Source organism: Lepidothrix coronata, unplaced genomic scaffold (genome assembly GCF_001604755.1).
Source record: "Lepidothrix coronata isolate B3197 unplaced genomic scaffold, Lepidothrix_coronata-1.0 Scaffold271, whole genome shotgun sequence".
Taxonomy (NCBI): domain Eukaryota; kingdom Metazoa; phylum Chordata; class Aves; order Passeriformes; family Pipridae; genus Lepidothrix; species Lepidothrix coronata.
The window spans coordinates 386,917-401,259 of NW_016690451.1; the positions used below are offsets into that span (position 1 = coordinate 386,917).

At 40.5% G+C, this 14,343-nt stretch overlaps 2 protein-coding genes across 3 annotated transcripts in view; one reads left to right on the forward strand and one right to left on the reverse strand.

Moving 5' to 3' along the window:
- LOC108507840 overlaps positions 1 to 684 on the reverse strand; it is an 11,912-nt gene extending 11,228 nt beyond the window's left edge. The window contains exon 1 of the mRNA XM_017836148.1: positions 615 to 684. The gene's annotated coding sequence lies outside the window, so the exon portion shown is untranslated. The remainder of the gene's footprint in view (positions 1 to 614) is intronic.
- Positions 13 to 13,525, forward strand: KBTBD2 (kelch repeat and BTB domain containing 2). Of its 2 annotated transcripts, none has more exons than XM_017836151.1 (4): positions 13 to 226; positions 7,040 to 7,568; positions 10,200 to 10,365; positions 10,795 to 13,525. In XM_017836151.1, the coding sequence occupies exons 2-4, from the start codon at positions 7,399 to 7,401 to the stop codon at positions 12,328 to 12,330; spliced, it is 1,872 nt and encodes a 623-aa protein (XP_017691640.1). In that variant the 5' UTR covers positions 13 to 226; positions 7,040 to 7,398; the 3' UTR covers positions 12,331 to 13,525. The 2 variants fall into 2 exon arrangements, with proteins under 2 accessions (XP_017691640.1, XP_017691639.1); XM_017836150.1 differs by having other exon boundaries at positions 13 to 207.
- Positions 13,526 to 14,343: the final 818 nt, after the last annotated feature.

Genomic DNA, 14,343 nt, shown 5'->3' on the forward strand with positions numbered 1-14,343 from the left:
CCCCGCGGAGGCGGGGGGAAGAGGAGGAGGAGGAGGAGGAGAAGGAGAAGAAGGGGGAGGCGGGGGAGCGGCAGCGCCTGCGCGCCCGTGGGCTGCCGCCGCCTCCGCAGCCCGGTAGAGACACCGGATCCGCCGCCGCATCCTCCTCCTCCGCCCCGCTTCCCCGCGGCCGGGACGCTGAGGCAGAAGAGGAAGCGGCGGTTGGAGGTTTGTCCGGGGCGGGGAGGTGAGAGATGGCGGCAGCGGCGGCGCTCCCGCGCTCGCGTCCCGCCGCGCCGCAGCCGCCGGGCCCTTCGCCGTCCCCGCGGGGGGAGTGGCCGCCCCGAGGGGACCCCAGAGCCGTGGAGGTCCGCGGGGGGGGGGTCTGCGGCTGCCGCTCTCTCCGCCCGGGCGGGCGCGGCTCCTGCCCGCCCTCTCCCTCCCTCCGGGACCTGCGGCCGCTCCCGCCCGGCGGCGGCGGCCCCGGGCCCGCCGGGCACCGCCGGAGGGGACGGCGGGGGCCGCCTTCGGGTAGGGCCGGCTCCCGGGAGAGGCCGGCGGGGCGGGAAGGTGTCCCCTTCTTTCTGGGGGAGGCAGGAAAGGAATTACGGCGGCGGAGGGACGGGACGGCGCACCTGGGCATCGGGGAGAGGGAAGAAATGTGTTTCCTCGCCTGTAGTCCCATGTCGGCGCGTCCCGCTGGCGGGAGGGGGCTGTGACCGCGGGGCTGTAATGGGAGGTGGGCAGCGGGGCTTCCAGGGCTCCCCTTGGGCTGAGCAGGTGGGGATGTCTGCAGCCTCGGTGTTTGTGCTGGAAGTGCTTGGAGGAACAGACACGATGAAGCCTTCGAGGAGAGCAGCAGTATAGTGGCACTGGCGTTTCCTGTAGCTGCCTTCGCGTTTCCCTACTGATGGATCTAGTTGTGTCCGCGTATACGCTATTGGTACCTGCGGTGGCCGAGGGAGGGCTTCGGTGTTTATACGGGGATTCGAAGTGTCGAATAATTCTTAGTAAGCTTTTATAGACTACATATATGCATAGTATAGCTTAGAAATTAGTCATCTGCATGCTTAGGATTTTTCCGGTATTTACCATTATTTCTGCTAGGATAGATACCTGCTGCTTTTGAAAGAACTATAATTACGATTTAGAAATGGATTTGTGCTGTACTTAGTGAGTTCGTTTTTAGAGGTTTTATTGCAAAGCCACATCTTGGCTTTCTACATCATCTACATCTACTTTGTGATCATAGTGGGCCTGAAAGGCTGTGTGCTGTTGTGAGCTCACCTAGGGCTGTATCTACATGAATTTTGTTTGGATTATGTATTTAAGAGGTTATTAAAATACACACTCAACTTAGTTCAGTTTCTCAGAAATGTACCTGGAGAAGTGGGTAATTTTTAGTATTTAATATACCCAGACGCGTAAATTGTGTAGTCTCATGATTTGAGTATAGATGTCGCACCTCTTTCCTAATTATTTTTGCGTGTGGAGTAGAAGGGCCCATTATACTCAAAGATGTGTAAGTAGCATCTTGCAGGAACAGACCAAAGAGGAGGAAAAGATGCTGCTGATGATTTAGTAATTTTTTGACTACATTTTAGACAGATGGCTGTTTGTGCTTGTTTTTTTTCCGAAAGCAGGCTTTTTTGTTTTGGTCATGTGATTATGAAACAGACCAGAATTGGTGCAAATCCTAAAATTTCTCTTTCTTTAGTGGCTGTTGCACTTTGGGAATAAATTTTATACGCATGAATATGATATCCATTATAAGACTTAACCTTTCAGGAACTAACTTACAATTAATTAAGCTACATTAATTATTAATCTAATTTCTTAATGTAGAAATGCTTGAATTTGTAGTTGAACATCATGTAGTGAATATTTAAGGGACTAATGCATACTTGAAAACGAATTTAAGTTGTTAAATAAAACAGACTAGCTTCATTAATGTACTGGAGTTCAGAGAGAAAAAAAACCCACCGTTCTGTACATCCATGATACATGGCTGAATCTTACTGCAGACATCTACGGCCCACTTTTCTCCAAAGGTTAATTTCCCAAAACACATCAAGTCTTTCCACAAAACAGAAACACCCTTGGGGGTGGAAACTACCTGTGCTCACTGTAGAAGTCCAGTTGCCAATTTAAGCTGTTGGTTTATCTGGTGCTAATTTTCTTTCTGAGCAGGTATTTCCTTTAATGTATAACTTCCTTTAGGTGCAGAAAAACAGGAAAGAAGCTGGTAATGAGGAGTGCATTGTGACCAAACATGTTGTTAGCATGGAGTCTGACACTTGTAGTCTCTAGCTTCTGCATAGTTTCAGAAAACTCACCTACCTCAAAGTTGTAACCTCTCAAACATAATATGTATGGAAAACAGTAGTAGTTTCCAGGTGAATAGTCATTTTCAACATAACATTGTAGGAATGAATCTGTCCTTGTCTTTTGTGAAATTTTACATTGTTGCTTTATTAGAAACTCCTTGATGTCCTCAGTTTTCTGGACTGCAGTGCTATCAAAGACACCTTTGATGGCTTTAGAAAAGAGGAAAACTTCCAAGTCTGGAACTGCTTCATCAATTACCTATTTCTTTCTCCCTGCCAAGGATGCAAATTTGATACATTACTCAAGAATCTAAAGCTTCCAACTTTCTTTCTTTCTTTCTTTTCTTTCTTTCTTTCGTATCAATTTACAGAATTGATTCTAATCAGTTTTAATACTCGCATTTCCCCTTGCTATTAGCTGATATACTAATTTTGTAACTCGGAGTATCCCAAATAGGAGCCAAGTATTAAGGTGCCTGAGCTTGGTACTTGCGTTGCTAGCTGGGAGGATTGCTATCTCCACACACGAATGCTTGTTCAGGTCTGAATTCTGACGTTTTATTATGTTAAAAATAGTGAATGACTCAGTTCTTTAGACGTGTTTTTACCTGTGATTTTTATGAAGCTGCCCTTGGATGGAAATAGGAATTTGATTAAAAGTGCACAAGATAGTATTTAAAATTTTTTTTAAAATTAGTTAAAACTAGATTCCATAAATTGAAGTCCAGGGAGATAAGTTTTGATTGTTGTGTTTCTAATTTTTCTTCCAAACATATGGGTTTATTGAAGTGTGAATTGTAGTTAGTGAAGTTAGAATTCAAGAGGTATTTAGATGCTGAAGATGCAGATGGGGACCTGTGACACTTTCATAGATCTTCTAAGTGTTTCCCAGCATTTTATGGGAAGTTAGGCATCTAATCTGGCAGACTACTTAATGGGATTTTCAGAAGGACTTACTTCTTTTCCCAGTATCAAAATATCTAAAAATACAAAACAAAAGAGAAATTGCATGTTTATACATCTTTTGCCCTTCTTATAATTTGCAAAACAATAAATATTTGTTTAAATGAGTCCAGTAGAAGATTAGTGTATCTATATATCTTATATCCTTCCCTACCAATTAAATTGGAAATAGTCAATATACTTATTCCATGTTATACACTGAAGTGTAGTGTTAACATTGCCATGTATGTAGTGCAGTATATATCTCTGTTTATCAATCTTTGCCTGACCTCAGAAAATAAACAGATTCAAGGAAGACAATTAATAGCCTATCCCATAACTCATTAACATTTGATGACTAATTTTTTGAATGGTCTCATTCAGATTTGAAGTACATGAACAAGTGTTAACAAGCCACCTCATTAAAATTACTTAAGCGAAAAGGAATAATTACTTAAAAAGAAACCCTCTTATCAACGTGTTACTTAATGTTGCTCTCCAGCTTGACAGGAAGTTACTTTGTATCACCCAGTGATAACTTGATTTCATTTGCAATCCAGCACCGCTGTGGCCTTCCAGCAGCTACCTGCCCATCCAGTTTTAGAGAGCCGGCTTCCAAGAAGTTGCCCAGAACAAAATGGTCACTCCAGTGACATTGTTGAAGGGGAGAGTCTCATTCATAGAAACTTGTACCCAAGGATTACTTTTATTCCATGAGAATTTCAGTTCAGGATATTAAACTAACTTCAGCTGTAGATCTTTTCATCCATAAGTCAGGAATGTTCACTGCTGTGTGGCCATTAAAACTACAGCTGACTGTAGTGCATCTGTACACGTCTTCTCCAGTCCATAGTTTTTTTGTTTAGCTGATATCCAAGTGCTTTATCTGAGATCCAAGCCAGGTACAGCGTGGTGAGAGAGATGTTGGGTTGGGAAAGAGCTGAGCCTCTTGTGTTTCTCTGTTGGAAGTTACTACACTGGCAGCTTTGGACAAGCTGCTTTTTATTGCAGTGCCTCAGTTTTTCAGCCTCTGAAGTGATGAGAATATCTCCTTTAAAATCGTTTTGAACTCTTCACAGAGGTGTGAGAAAGGTAGGCAATCTTGGATGACTTTCCAGGCACTATATGATGTTCCTACACTACTTATCCTATTGTTTTGAACAGAGTCACTTCTCTTGAGCAAATGACAATATAAATGAGAGCAATTTTGGAACAGAAATTCAGAGATCCTTGACGTATTTATTGTTTTCCTGAGGAATATGGTTCCATTACAAGGAAATGGGATGCAACTCCAGACTTTATGACAAATGCCAAAGAACTTTGTTCTTTGGCAAGTGGTTATTGTTAGCAGCAAAACACAGGGTGGATGTGGAAAACAGGAGCCATGTACCTAGCATGTTCCTACCATGCACACCTCCCTGGAGCACATGACAGATGGTTTCCTTAAACCAAGGACTCCAGCTTTGTAAATGTATGGTTCAAAGGTGATTCACATCACAAAAACGTTCTGCAACAAGACTCCTGTCATCTCCTCAATCTTTTCTGCTACTGAGGGTCGTACTCAAATGTACTGATTATTTATAGTAATTAATTTCACAGTTTCAACTCGTCTTCTGCTGAACAGGTCTGCTTTTTCAGTTATTGACTGTCAGCCGCACGCTGCCAGAAATGTCTTTAATCTTACTAGCAGGTGTATATCCATTTCTCCATGGCATCCTTGGCTGGTTCTAGCACCTAATGATTGCATCGGTGCATATTAGGTTCGTTCTTATTTCCTGTTCCTGAAGAAATATTTGTATTCTTTACAATTACACCAGTATAGGAAGTTATGATATCAGTGACTTCTTTTGCTAAAGCTTAGTATTACTGATGGTCTGCCCAAACAGATCTTAATCCACCGGCTTGTATTGTTCTTGAAACTTTACTCCTGAGCCAGGAAAAACAATGCTGCAGAGAGACCTGGGATACCAGTAGAGCCATGAGCTATTTATTTCGGTGGGCCTAGCACACTTAGGAAGTCGGTGTTTCTCTGTAGCCATTTAAAGTTCAGTGCAAAATCTGTCAGTGGATTAGGTTGCGTGGTAAGATGTTATCAGATAACCAGGATAGTGCTGCAGAGACAGGATGTGTATGAATTTGGTGAAAAGAAGCTGTGACTCGAAGCAGAAGGTCATTGCTTTAAATGAGCAGTATCTTTGTATATCCTCAATATACTTGTGGTTCAGTGACTTCAGAGCTTACCTGAAACTTGAAGGACTGAAGTCAAGACTTGTGCTAGTATCTGTTATAGCAGACAGTAGTCTCTGCTTTTTCTTTCCCCAAATATTAACATCTTTTCTGTTTTTCATAATTAACTGCATCCACCTGAACAAACAGTGAACGTTAGGTTTGACTATTTGGACTGTTTTCCAGTTAAACAACCAGAGCAAACTAAGAGTTTGCGATTCCTGTTCGTGTATATTTCTTCAATGATGAAGAAAAAGATGGGTGACACTAAATTAGTACTAATTAAAGTGGCATTAATTAAGCATATCTGTTTCAAGTGAGTGAATCTTGAAAGACAGCTGGTTTTGAATTGTATTACAGGCAGTGTTGAAATACTAGATCTTTGATATGGCTGGCAGATACTTCTACAGCCTTCATCTTGTACTAAATCATGTATTTTTGTGTGGAATTTAAAGTATGTAATTTCAAGCAAGTTGTTTCTGCATTCTCTGTTCATCATGAACTATAATGATAGTGATGTCTTAGACACAAGACAAACATGTGCCTGGTTATTCCTCAGGTTTGGAATGCAGAAGAACAGTGCAAGATTAAATAAATCTGAAAGTATTTGATAGCTGTGGTACTCTGGTGCCTGTTATGATGGTAATTTCACTGTCACAACTATCTCATTGTTAATTATGTTTTTGTGACCACATGGAAGATAAAATAAAACCTGACCCCATTTTTAAGAGGAGGAGAAATGTCCAAACAAGTAAATAGGCTTTGGTAGCCACTGTAGGTGTTTTGACTCCTGCTGTTCCAGCATCCCTTTGCTTCTACTATTTTCTTATTTGTCGTTTCCATTGTCTGCAACAGTCAGGCCTACCTGGCTGTATGGAAATAATTCAGAAGTTAAAAAATGGGATGTGAAATATTAATAGGTGAAGCCCTTCTACAAGAGAAGATGAATCAAATAAGCATTGGGGATGTAAGTTTTTAGGGTTTTTTTAATTCCTATTTGATTTTGCTTGTTCTCTAGTAAAATGCCAAAAGTGAAATAAACAGTTTGATGGTGATGATGAGAGTTTAGTTGGAAAACTAAAGTTGCAGTTGAAGAAACTGCATTTATATTTTTAGTGGCCTGGTATTGATAAGCTTTAAGTAGAAAAAAACAAAGAAGTGGGAAAAGTAGCTGTTTATCAAGGGAATGGGGAAAAAAAGTGGCTGCCTTATCAGTGGTTGAATGAAATTCACAGGTGTACTCGGTGGGAAATCTGGGTAATTCTTTGAAGAGGAATAAAGTCTTACAGAACCTTGTTTTAACTCTCCAGCCTTAGAAGCTGTGTTGACAAAATAAATTATTTTAATTTGTGAGTCTAGGTCATATGAGAATTAATGTACAAACTCTTCTGCTTTTCATTTCTTAGATACTTTTGTTGTTTAATTTTTTTCCTACAAGGATTTCAGTGCAAGTAATTAAGTACTAATTTAGAAATGTTTGTTAAACAATTGGTGTTAAGGGGGTAACTAAGAAAGGTTTTTGTTAAAGTGCTAATGGTAAATTAATTTTATTTTCCTGCTTTCAGTCACTCAAGTGCAGCCACTGATCACGAGATGTTACCACGAAATCTACCTCAGACTTCACTTTTGCTCACTCAGTTGCTGCATCATAGATCTCAAGAGGAGCTCTGCAGACACTCTTGAAAGTCTCTGAACAGACTATGACATCAAGTTAAAGCATGATGACCTAACAGTAGTTCAAAGTCTCAAACGTTGATTCAGCAGTTCAAGATTAAACTGCCCTTTTTTATCAGTATCACTTCCGAAGGCTACAGACCTCCTGCCGTTTCTTTCCTGGTTACTTCAGAATATTCAACTGACCCTTCTCTGGTGAAAAGATCTTGACTTTTCTCTCTGGTCCTGGAAATATTAATGGAATACAGTCATGTCTACCCAGGACGAGAGGCAGATAAATACAGAGTATGCTGTATCCTTGCTGGAGCAGTTAAAATTCTTTTATGAACAGCAGTTGCTAACTGACATAGTGTTGATTGTTGAGGGCACTGAATTTCCCTGCCATAAGATGGTTCTTGCAACGTGCAGCTCGTATTTCAGGTAAGTATTCAAACTAGGCTCTGTTAATTCTATAAAATTTGTGATAGCTGTTTTTGAGTGTAATATTAATTAGCAATGTGTTGCAGAAATTAAAGATCAGTGAAGTAAGTAAAAAGCCTAAATATCCTTACTTTCCAACACCAAAATAGTAAAATAAAATTTCTAGCGTCTTGTGACTTAACTCTAGATATTGTACTTTCTACAAGAAGTGTGGGGGGAAAAAAATCACACTTGTGATGGCTCATTTTCTTTAGGGAGTTAATTGTGTCTGAATAATTAGTACATTTCTTTTTCTTCATGCTGAATCTTTATAGTATTTAATCTGTTTTTATTTCCCCAGGTAGGATAACAAGGGATTATTGAGACTTGCCTATGGGAATTCCATTATCGTGTTTAACTGTAGTTTCTTAGCAGAAGCAGCTGCTAAAAGTAGGGGTTGCTGTGCAAGTTCATGGCTTCCTTTTCTGAATCATCTGCTTTTCTGTGCTCAGCAAAGATGCCAGAAACTCTTCCCTTGTTTGAGAGTCTTTTGGTTCTTTTGTTTCGTTTTGTTTCATGCCCCTCCCTAGATACTGTTGAAATTTTTAATTCAGGAGCTCTTGCTTCCCAGGTGTCCTGTTTCTTGTCTTTTGAAAAGCCTTTTAAATAAGATACACTGAGTGCTACCCCTTTTTGCAGATACATTCATAGTAAGACCTTGATGATGAGGCACCATGAATTTTCTGCAGTGATTAATCATTTTTTGTTGGCAACACAGTATAATTAATCTGCCTGTCTGGAAGGAATTCTGAAGCTTGAAACTAGTCTTGGTGACATCCACGCATGTTTTACCTTCCTGATGCATTGTGGAGGGATTATAACTTTCCTGTTTAATCACAGAAGGCTTTGCAAATTTGCTTTTCTTGAGATGGGCTCACTGTACAGATCACATCTAAAATGTTTTCTCTATTTTGTCTCCTTTCTTGTAGAAAACTGTTCAAGGATTAATTTATTAATTTTTGTTGCTGCTGGTTTTTGTGTTTATTTTTTCATCTCAGATGAGTCTGGTCCAATTTTTAGCAACAAGTATTGTGTGATCACTAGATAATGATTATTACCATTGGCCTTGTGCAAATGACATAGTTCCAACAGTTTGTAAAATAACAGCCACTGGAAATGGAGCCAGATTTAATGTGGGTGGTTAATCATAAGGTTGGAAAGCTGTCATGAGTCCACACAGTGTGCTGCATCAGAATGTACAGTCAAATGTCTTATTCATATGTGTTTGTTTATTATTTATGGAATGAGGTTTTGGCACCGGTTAAAAGAAGTATCAAACTTGTGGTTTTGTCATGTTCTGTTTTTCTTCTCTACTTTGGTTTACAAAAAGATGCTCAGCTTCCTAAATTTAGCTTTATTATGAAAAATTGATAGCCCTGAAGGAGGGGGAAGAAAGGCAAAGCATCTCTTGGTGTAATCCAGCCATTGTGTGTGATTGTGCAGCCAGCCTACCTTCATCTTTGTGCCTGAACGATGTGCAGCCCTGCTCCAGCACAGCCTGCTCAGCAGTGCATAAGCATCAGCTAGAGCCAGTCTCCAACAGCTCCCTCTTCCTTTCTGTGAGAAATGGGGATGGGATACTGTCTTTGTATTGGATGCTTCCTGGAATGGCTATGCATAGGGAGTGTATCTCCAGGTTCCATTCACCTCTACAGCTAGAGGCAAGACTAAAGAGTAGATTCTTTCTAACTTCTCTCATACCTGTTTGCCTAAAAGACACCCAAATAAAGAGCCTTGAACTGAATTTTCAATACAGCCATAAATACCAAACTTGAATTAATATAAAGCTCTTTAAAACCAGTGTCCCCTGTTTTAAGAAAATTGACAGGTATGTGATTTATAGTACGAGATTCCAGATAGTTCTTAACTGTGTTGCAATTACAATACCAGAGTGGGCAATAGGTGCATAAAACATTATGGAAGCAATAACCATTTTTTAATATTGCCTTTCTACTCTTTTTCAGGGAGGTGTAATGGAAATACTTATGGTTTTGTTTTTTTTTTTTTTTTCCCCAGACCAGATCTAATAGGTTTTTCTGTTATTGATTTTTGTCTGCAAACTTGAAGTTTACTGCATGTTATGATGAATGGTATATAAGAAATAATTCATAAGAGTGCTAGTCCTTGCTCCATTTCTCCTCCTCCCAGAGGAGCATCCTTTTTGATATGACTTAGCTCAGTCCATTACATAAATCTGCTTCCTTTGTTTTAGAATCTAAAATCTAGCTGTAGTACATTACAACAGTATTTTCTGGAGAATGTTTCTTCCCTCTTATCACCTATCATAGAAAAAGGTTTAAATTGCATTATTAAAACTCCAAAATCATTAGTTCTCTGATGATTAACATAGAAGAGTTCTCTTGAATATAAAATATTTCTACAGAAGGCATTGATGGTACTTTTAGGATGTTCTGTACAAATGCTTTATCTTTAATATTAGATATTAGCCTGAGGTAAATACTAAACTCCTGTAAACAGGCAAGCAAAAAGACTGTTCATCTTTTGGAGTGTCATCACCAAAGACTTACAGGTGACTGTAAATTAAGATTACTCACTGTTGATCCTTGTCCTAATATGTATGTTTCTCCTCAGAGCCATGTTCATGAGCGGGCTGAGTGAAAGTAAACAAACACACGTACACCTGAGGAATGTGGATGCAGCCACTTTACAGATTATCATAACTTACGCATACACGGGTAACTTGGCAATAAGCGACAGCACAGTCGAGCAGCTCTATGAAACTGCCTGCTTCTTACAGGTAGGAATGTTTTGAGTATGAAATATCAGCTTCTAATCTCCAAACTGTTTCACTCTTTGTCTTGTTAAATGATCTTTCCTGTTCAGTCATTTCAAAATACTTGTGTTCAGTTTGCTCAGTATAGAGAGCAGTTGCTCGTCAAATACACTTTATGTGTCCATCCTTCCTTGCATTACAGTCCCTGTGGAAGGTGGAAGTAAACCAGTGCACTTTTAGAAAATTAGTTTCTCGGGCAGACATAGTCACGTGGTGTACTTCATCTGTATGAAGCAGTTGAGCGAGTCACCGCTGTATTTTTGTGTATATCGAGTATTCCAGGCCTAAATTCTGTTGTTCAACACCAGATGCAGGTACTTTCATGTGCTGCTGGTACATGAAGGCATACATTGTATGCAGTAATACTCCTTGTGTTTTTTCTTTGCCTTACAGGTAGATGATGTGTTACAGCGGTGTAGAGAATACTTAATCAAAAAAATTAATGCAGAAAATTGTGTGCGTCTGTTAAGTTTTGCTGATCTCTTCAGCTGTGAAGAGTTAAAACAGAGTGCTAAAAGAATGGTGGAGCACAAGTTCACAGCTGTGTACCACCAGGAGGCTTTCATGCAACTGTCACACGATCTACTGATAGATATTTTAAGCAGTGACAATTTAAATGTGGAAAAGGAGGAGACAGTTCGTGAAGCTGCTATGTTATGGCTGGAGTACAACACGGAATCACGATCGCAGTATTTGTCCTCTGTTCTTAGCCAAATCCGAATCGATGCACTTTCAGAAGTAACACAGAGAGCCTGGTTTCAAGGCTTACCACCTAATGATAAATCAGTGGTGGTGCAAGGACTGTACAAATCAATGCCCAAGTTTTTCAAGCCCAGACTTGGCATGACAAAAGAGGAGATGATGATATTCATTGAAGCTGCTGCTGAAAACCCTGGTAGTCTTTACTCCTCTGTCTGTTACAGCCCACAGGCAGAGAAAGTTTACAAACTCTGCAACCCTCCTGCTGACTTGCATAAGGTTGGGACACTCGTAACTCCTGATAATGACATTTATATAGCAGGTGGGCAAGTTCCTCTGAAAAACACAAAAACCAATCACAGTAAAAGCAGCAAACTGCAGGCTGCCTTCAGAACTGTGAATTGCTTTTACTGGTTTGATGCGCAGCAAAACACTTGGTTTCCAAAGACACCGATGCTGTTTGTTCGTATAAAGCCATCCCTGGTCTGCTGTGAAGGATACATCTATGCAATTGGAGGAGACAGCGTCGGTGGGGAGCTCAACAGGAGAACTGTGGAGAGATACGATACTGAGAAGGATGAGTGGACCATGGTGAGCCCGTTGCCTTGTGCGTGGCAGTGGAGCACAGCAGTGACAGTTCACAATTGCATTTACGTCATGGCACACAACTTGATGTACTGCTATTTCCCCAGGTCGGACGCGTGGGTGGAAATGGCCATGCGACAAACAAGTAGGTGTTTTGCTTCGGCTGCTGCTTTTGGTGATAAAATATTCTATATTGGAGGACTGCACATTGCCAGCAATTCCGGTATAAGGCTCCCAAGCAGTACTGTGGATGGGTCTTCCGTAACCGTGGAAATCTACGACGTGAATAAGAACGAGTGGAGGATGGCAGCCAATATCCCTGCCAAGCGCTATTCTGACCCCTGCGTTAGGGCCGTTGTCATCTCTAATTCCCTGTGTGTCTTTATACGAGAAACCCACATGAACGAGAGAGCCAAGTATGCCACCTATCAGTACGACCTGGAACTCGATCGCTGGTTTCTGAGGCAGCATATATCGGAACGGGTGCTGTGGGACTTGGGGAAGGACTTCCGGTGCACTGTAGGAAAGCTGTATCCATCTTGCCTTGAAGAGTCCCCATGGAAACCTCCAACATATCTCTTCTCGCCAGATGGAGCTGATGAATTTGAGCTGGATGGGGAGATGGTTACTTTACCACCTGTATAGCTCCAAATTAGACTGCACAACTGATTCTATGCTCAGTCATAAAAGAGAAAAGAAATGGCTGTGAAAGAACATTGTCTGAGAATGGGAATGTCAGACCTGACTTTCATGAATTGTATTTTTATGCCCTACCTAATAACACTTGCCGCCATTCAGTACGAATAAATGAAATGAGCAGATATGCTTCCATAATCTGAAATACTATTATCTGATAATTGAGAAACATATATGTATATCATAAGCTTAAGCATCTGACTTGTCTAAAGAATGAATTCTAGTTGTATGAAGTCTCAGTTCAGGAAAATTAGCTTCAGAAAAAAAGTAGTTAATGTTTCTAGGATGATGTCTCAACTCTTTTGAAAATATCTTCCAGTTATATTTGAACTACTTCTGGATATTCTACTTAAGTGCTAGTTATATAACTGTCAGTGTGGCCTAATAAAAGGACTGTGCTGCACTCTACTTAATACTAATATCCATGTTGGTATAGTAATGCCATTAAAAGAAAAAGAAACAAATCCCATGGATCTACCTGTGGTAGGAAGGGTAGATCTTCCATTGTATGGTAACATGCAGGGCAAAATGACTGCAGGTTCAGTCAAGCTGTATGATGAGGTGCATGTGTTCTATTTTCACTAACTTATACCTGTCTATTTAGAATACAGGTCTTCCAAGCAGCTGGTAGATTACCAGGTGTGGACTTAAGTTGCTGGGCTTGCAATAGGAATTGCCAGCCCTCATAGTGCGGGTCTGTGTGGGGCTTTAATCAGTAAATGCCTCCACACTCTGTATTACAGTAACATTGGCTCATGTATATTACTTCCTGCTGCTGATGTATTTTTCCATTGTAAAACAAAGTTTTAGTGTGGATTAACCAGGTCTTTATTTTCTGTTAATTTAATAACAAGCATTACTGTAGTGTGATTGTGTATAGATATCCCTTAGCTGTCAGGTTTTTTACTTCGGGGGTGGGGGGGAGCAAAATTCAGGAATATCCTGTGCTGTGTGTGCAGGAGAGCAGATGACTAGTGCTGCTCTGGCATTAATCCCAGGAACCACTAGCAGTAGCGGGGCGCCGCCAATCTAACATGAACACAGGTGCTTCATGACAAACCTTACTAGCATGTTCAGCTGCATAATGTTCTGGCACTGTATTTTGAATGACATTAATTTATTAAAAAAGATTGAATCCAACTGACTTTGAGTGTGCTTTTTGGTTGAAATAGATAGAGCTGTGACACCACCTCACCACATGTGCACTTGTAGCAAGTTGCTTATTGAAGGCAACTTGAAGTCATTAAGCCTGGAGATGAGTCCATTAAGTTGCCTGTGCTTACTAGTCAGCGAAAGCTGGAAATTAGGTATTCAAGTCAAACTGAGGATTACACAGAACTTTAGTCCCCTGCTATCATATTTATAAATCAGCACTCCTCCAATCACGGGACAAATTCTGCCCTACTAAAAGTAAAGAACAGCAGGCAGTCAGGAGGTAAATGAGGAACCTTTTCCATAAATTCAGAAGATGGCAGGCCTATTTTTAGTCTTGATTAATCAAATTTATTTACTCCTTTGTCCGGACTGCCACTGGCTTTTCCCAAATTCCATTTCTTATTCCATTAAATACAGTTGCAGCTTTCAACAAAGACAACACCTATATATTGTTGGGACTAGGCCTCAAGTGGCTTTACAAAGTTTTGTCTTGTACAGTTATTAACGGTTTTGACTAGAAAGGGGACTTTAGGTAAGAAACCTGCCTTATATAAAAACCCTTCCCGGTGCTTTGGCATTTTGTGCCATGTGGGGATTTATAGGACCCAGAATAACAATGGCAAGCTACCAATTTTTTATTTTTTTTTTTTAAGAAGGTGACATAACATGTTTGCATTTACCATTACATAAACTTTTTTAACGCCTACATTTTTTAGATAAGAGGGGTGAGGTGACTCAGGGGTTCCTGCCGATAGGTCTGTTTATATTGCTTTCATGTTGCAAGCCTGTGCAAGGGAGCATACATTA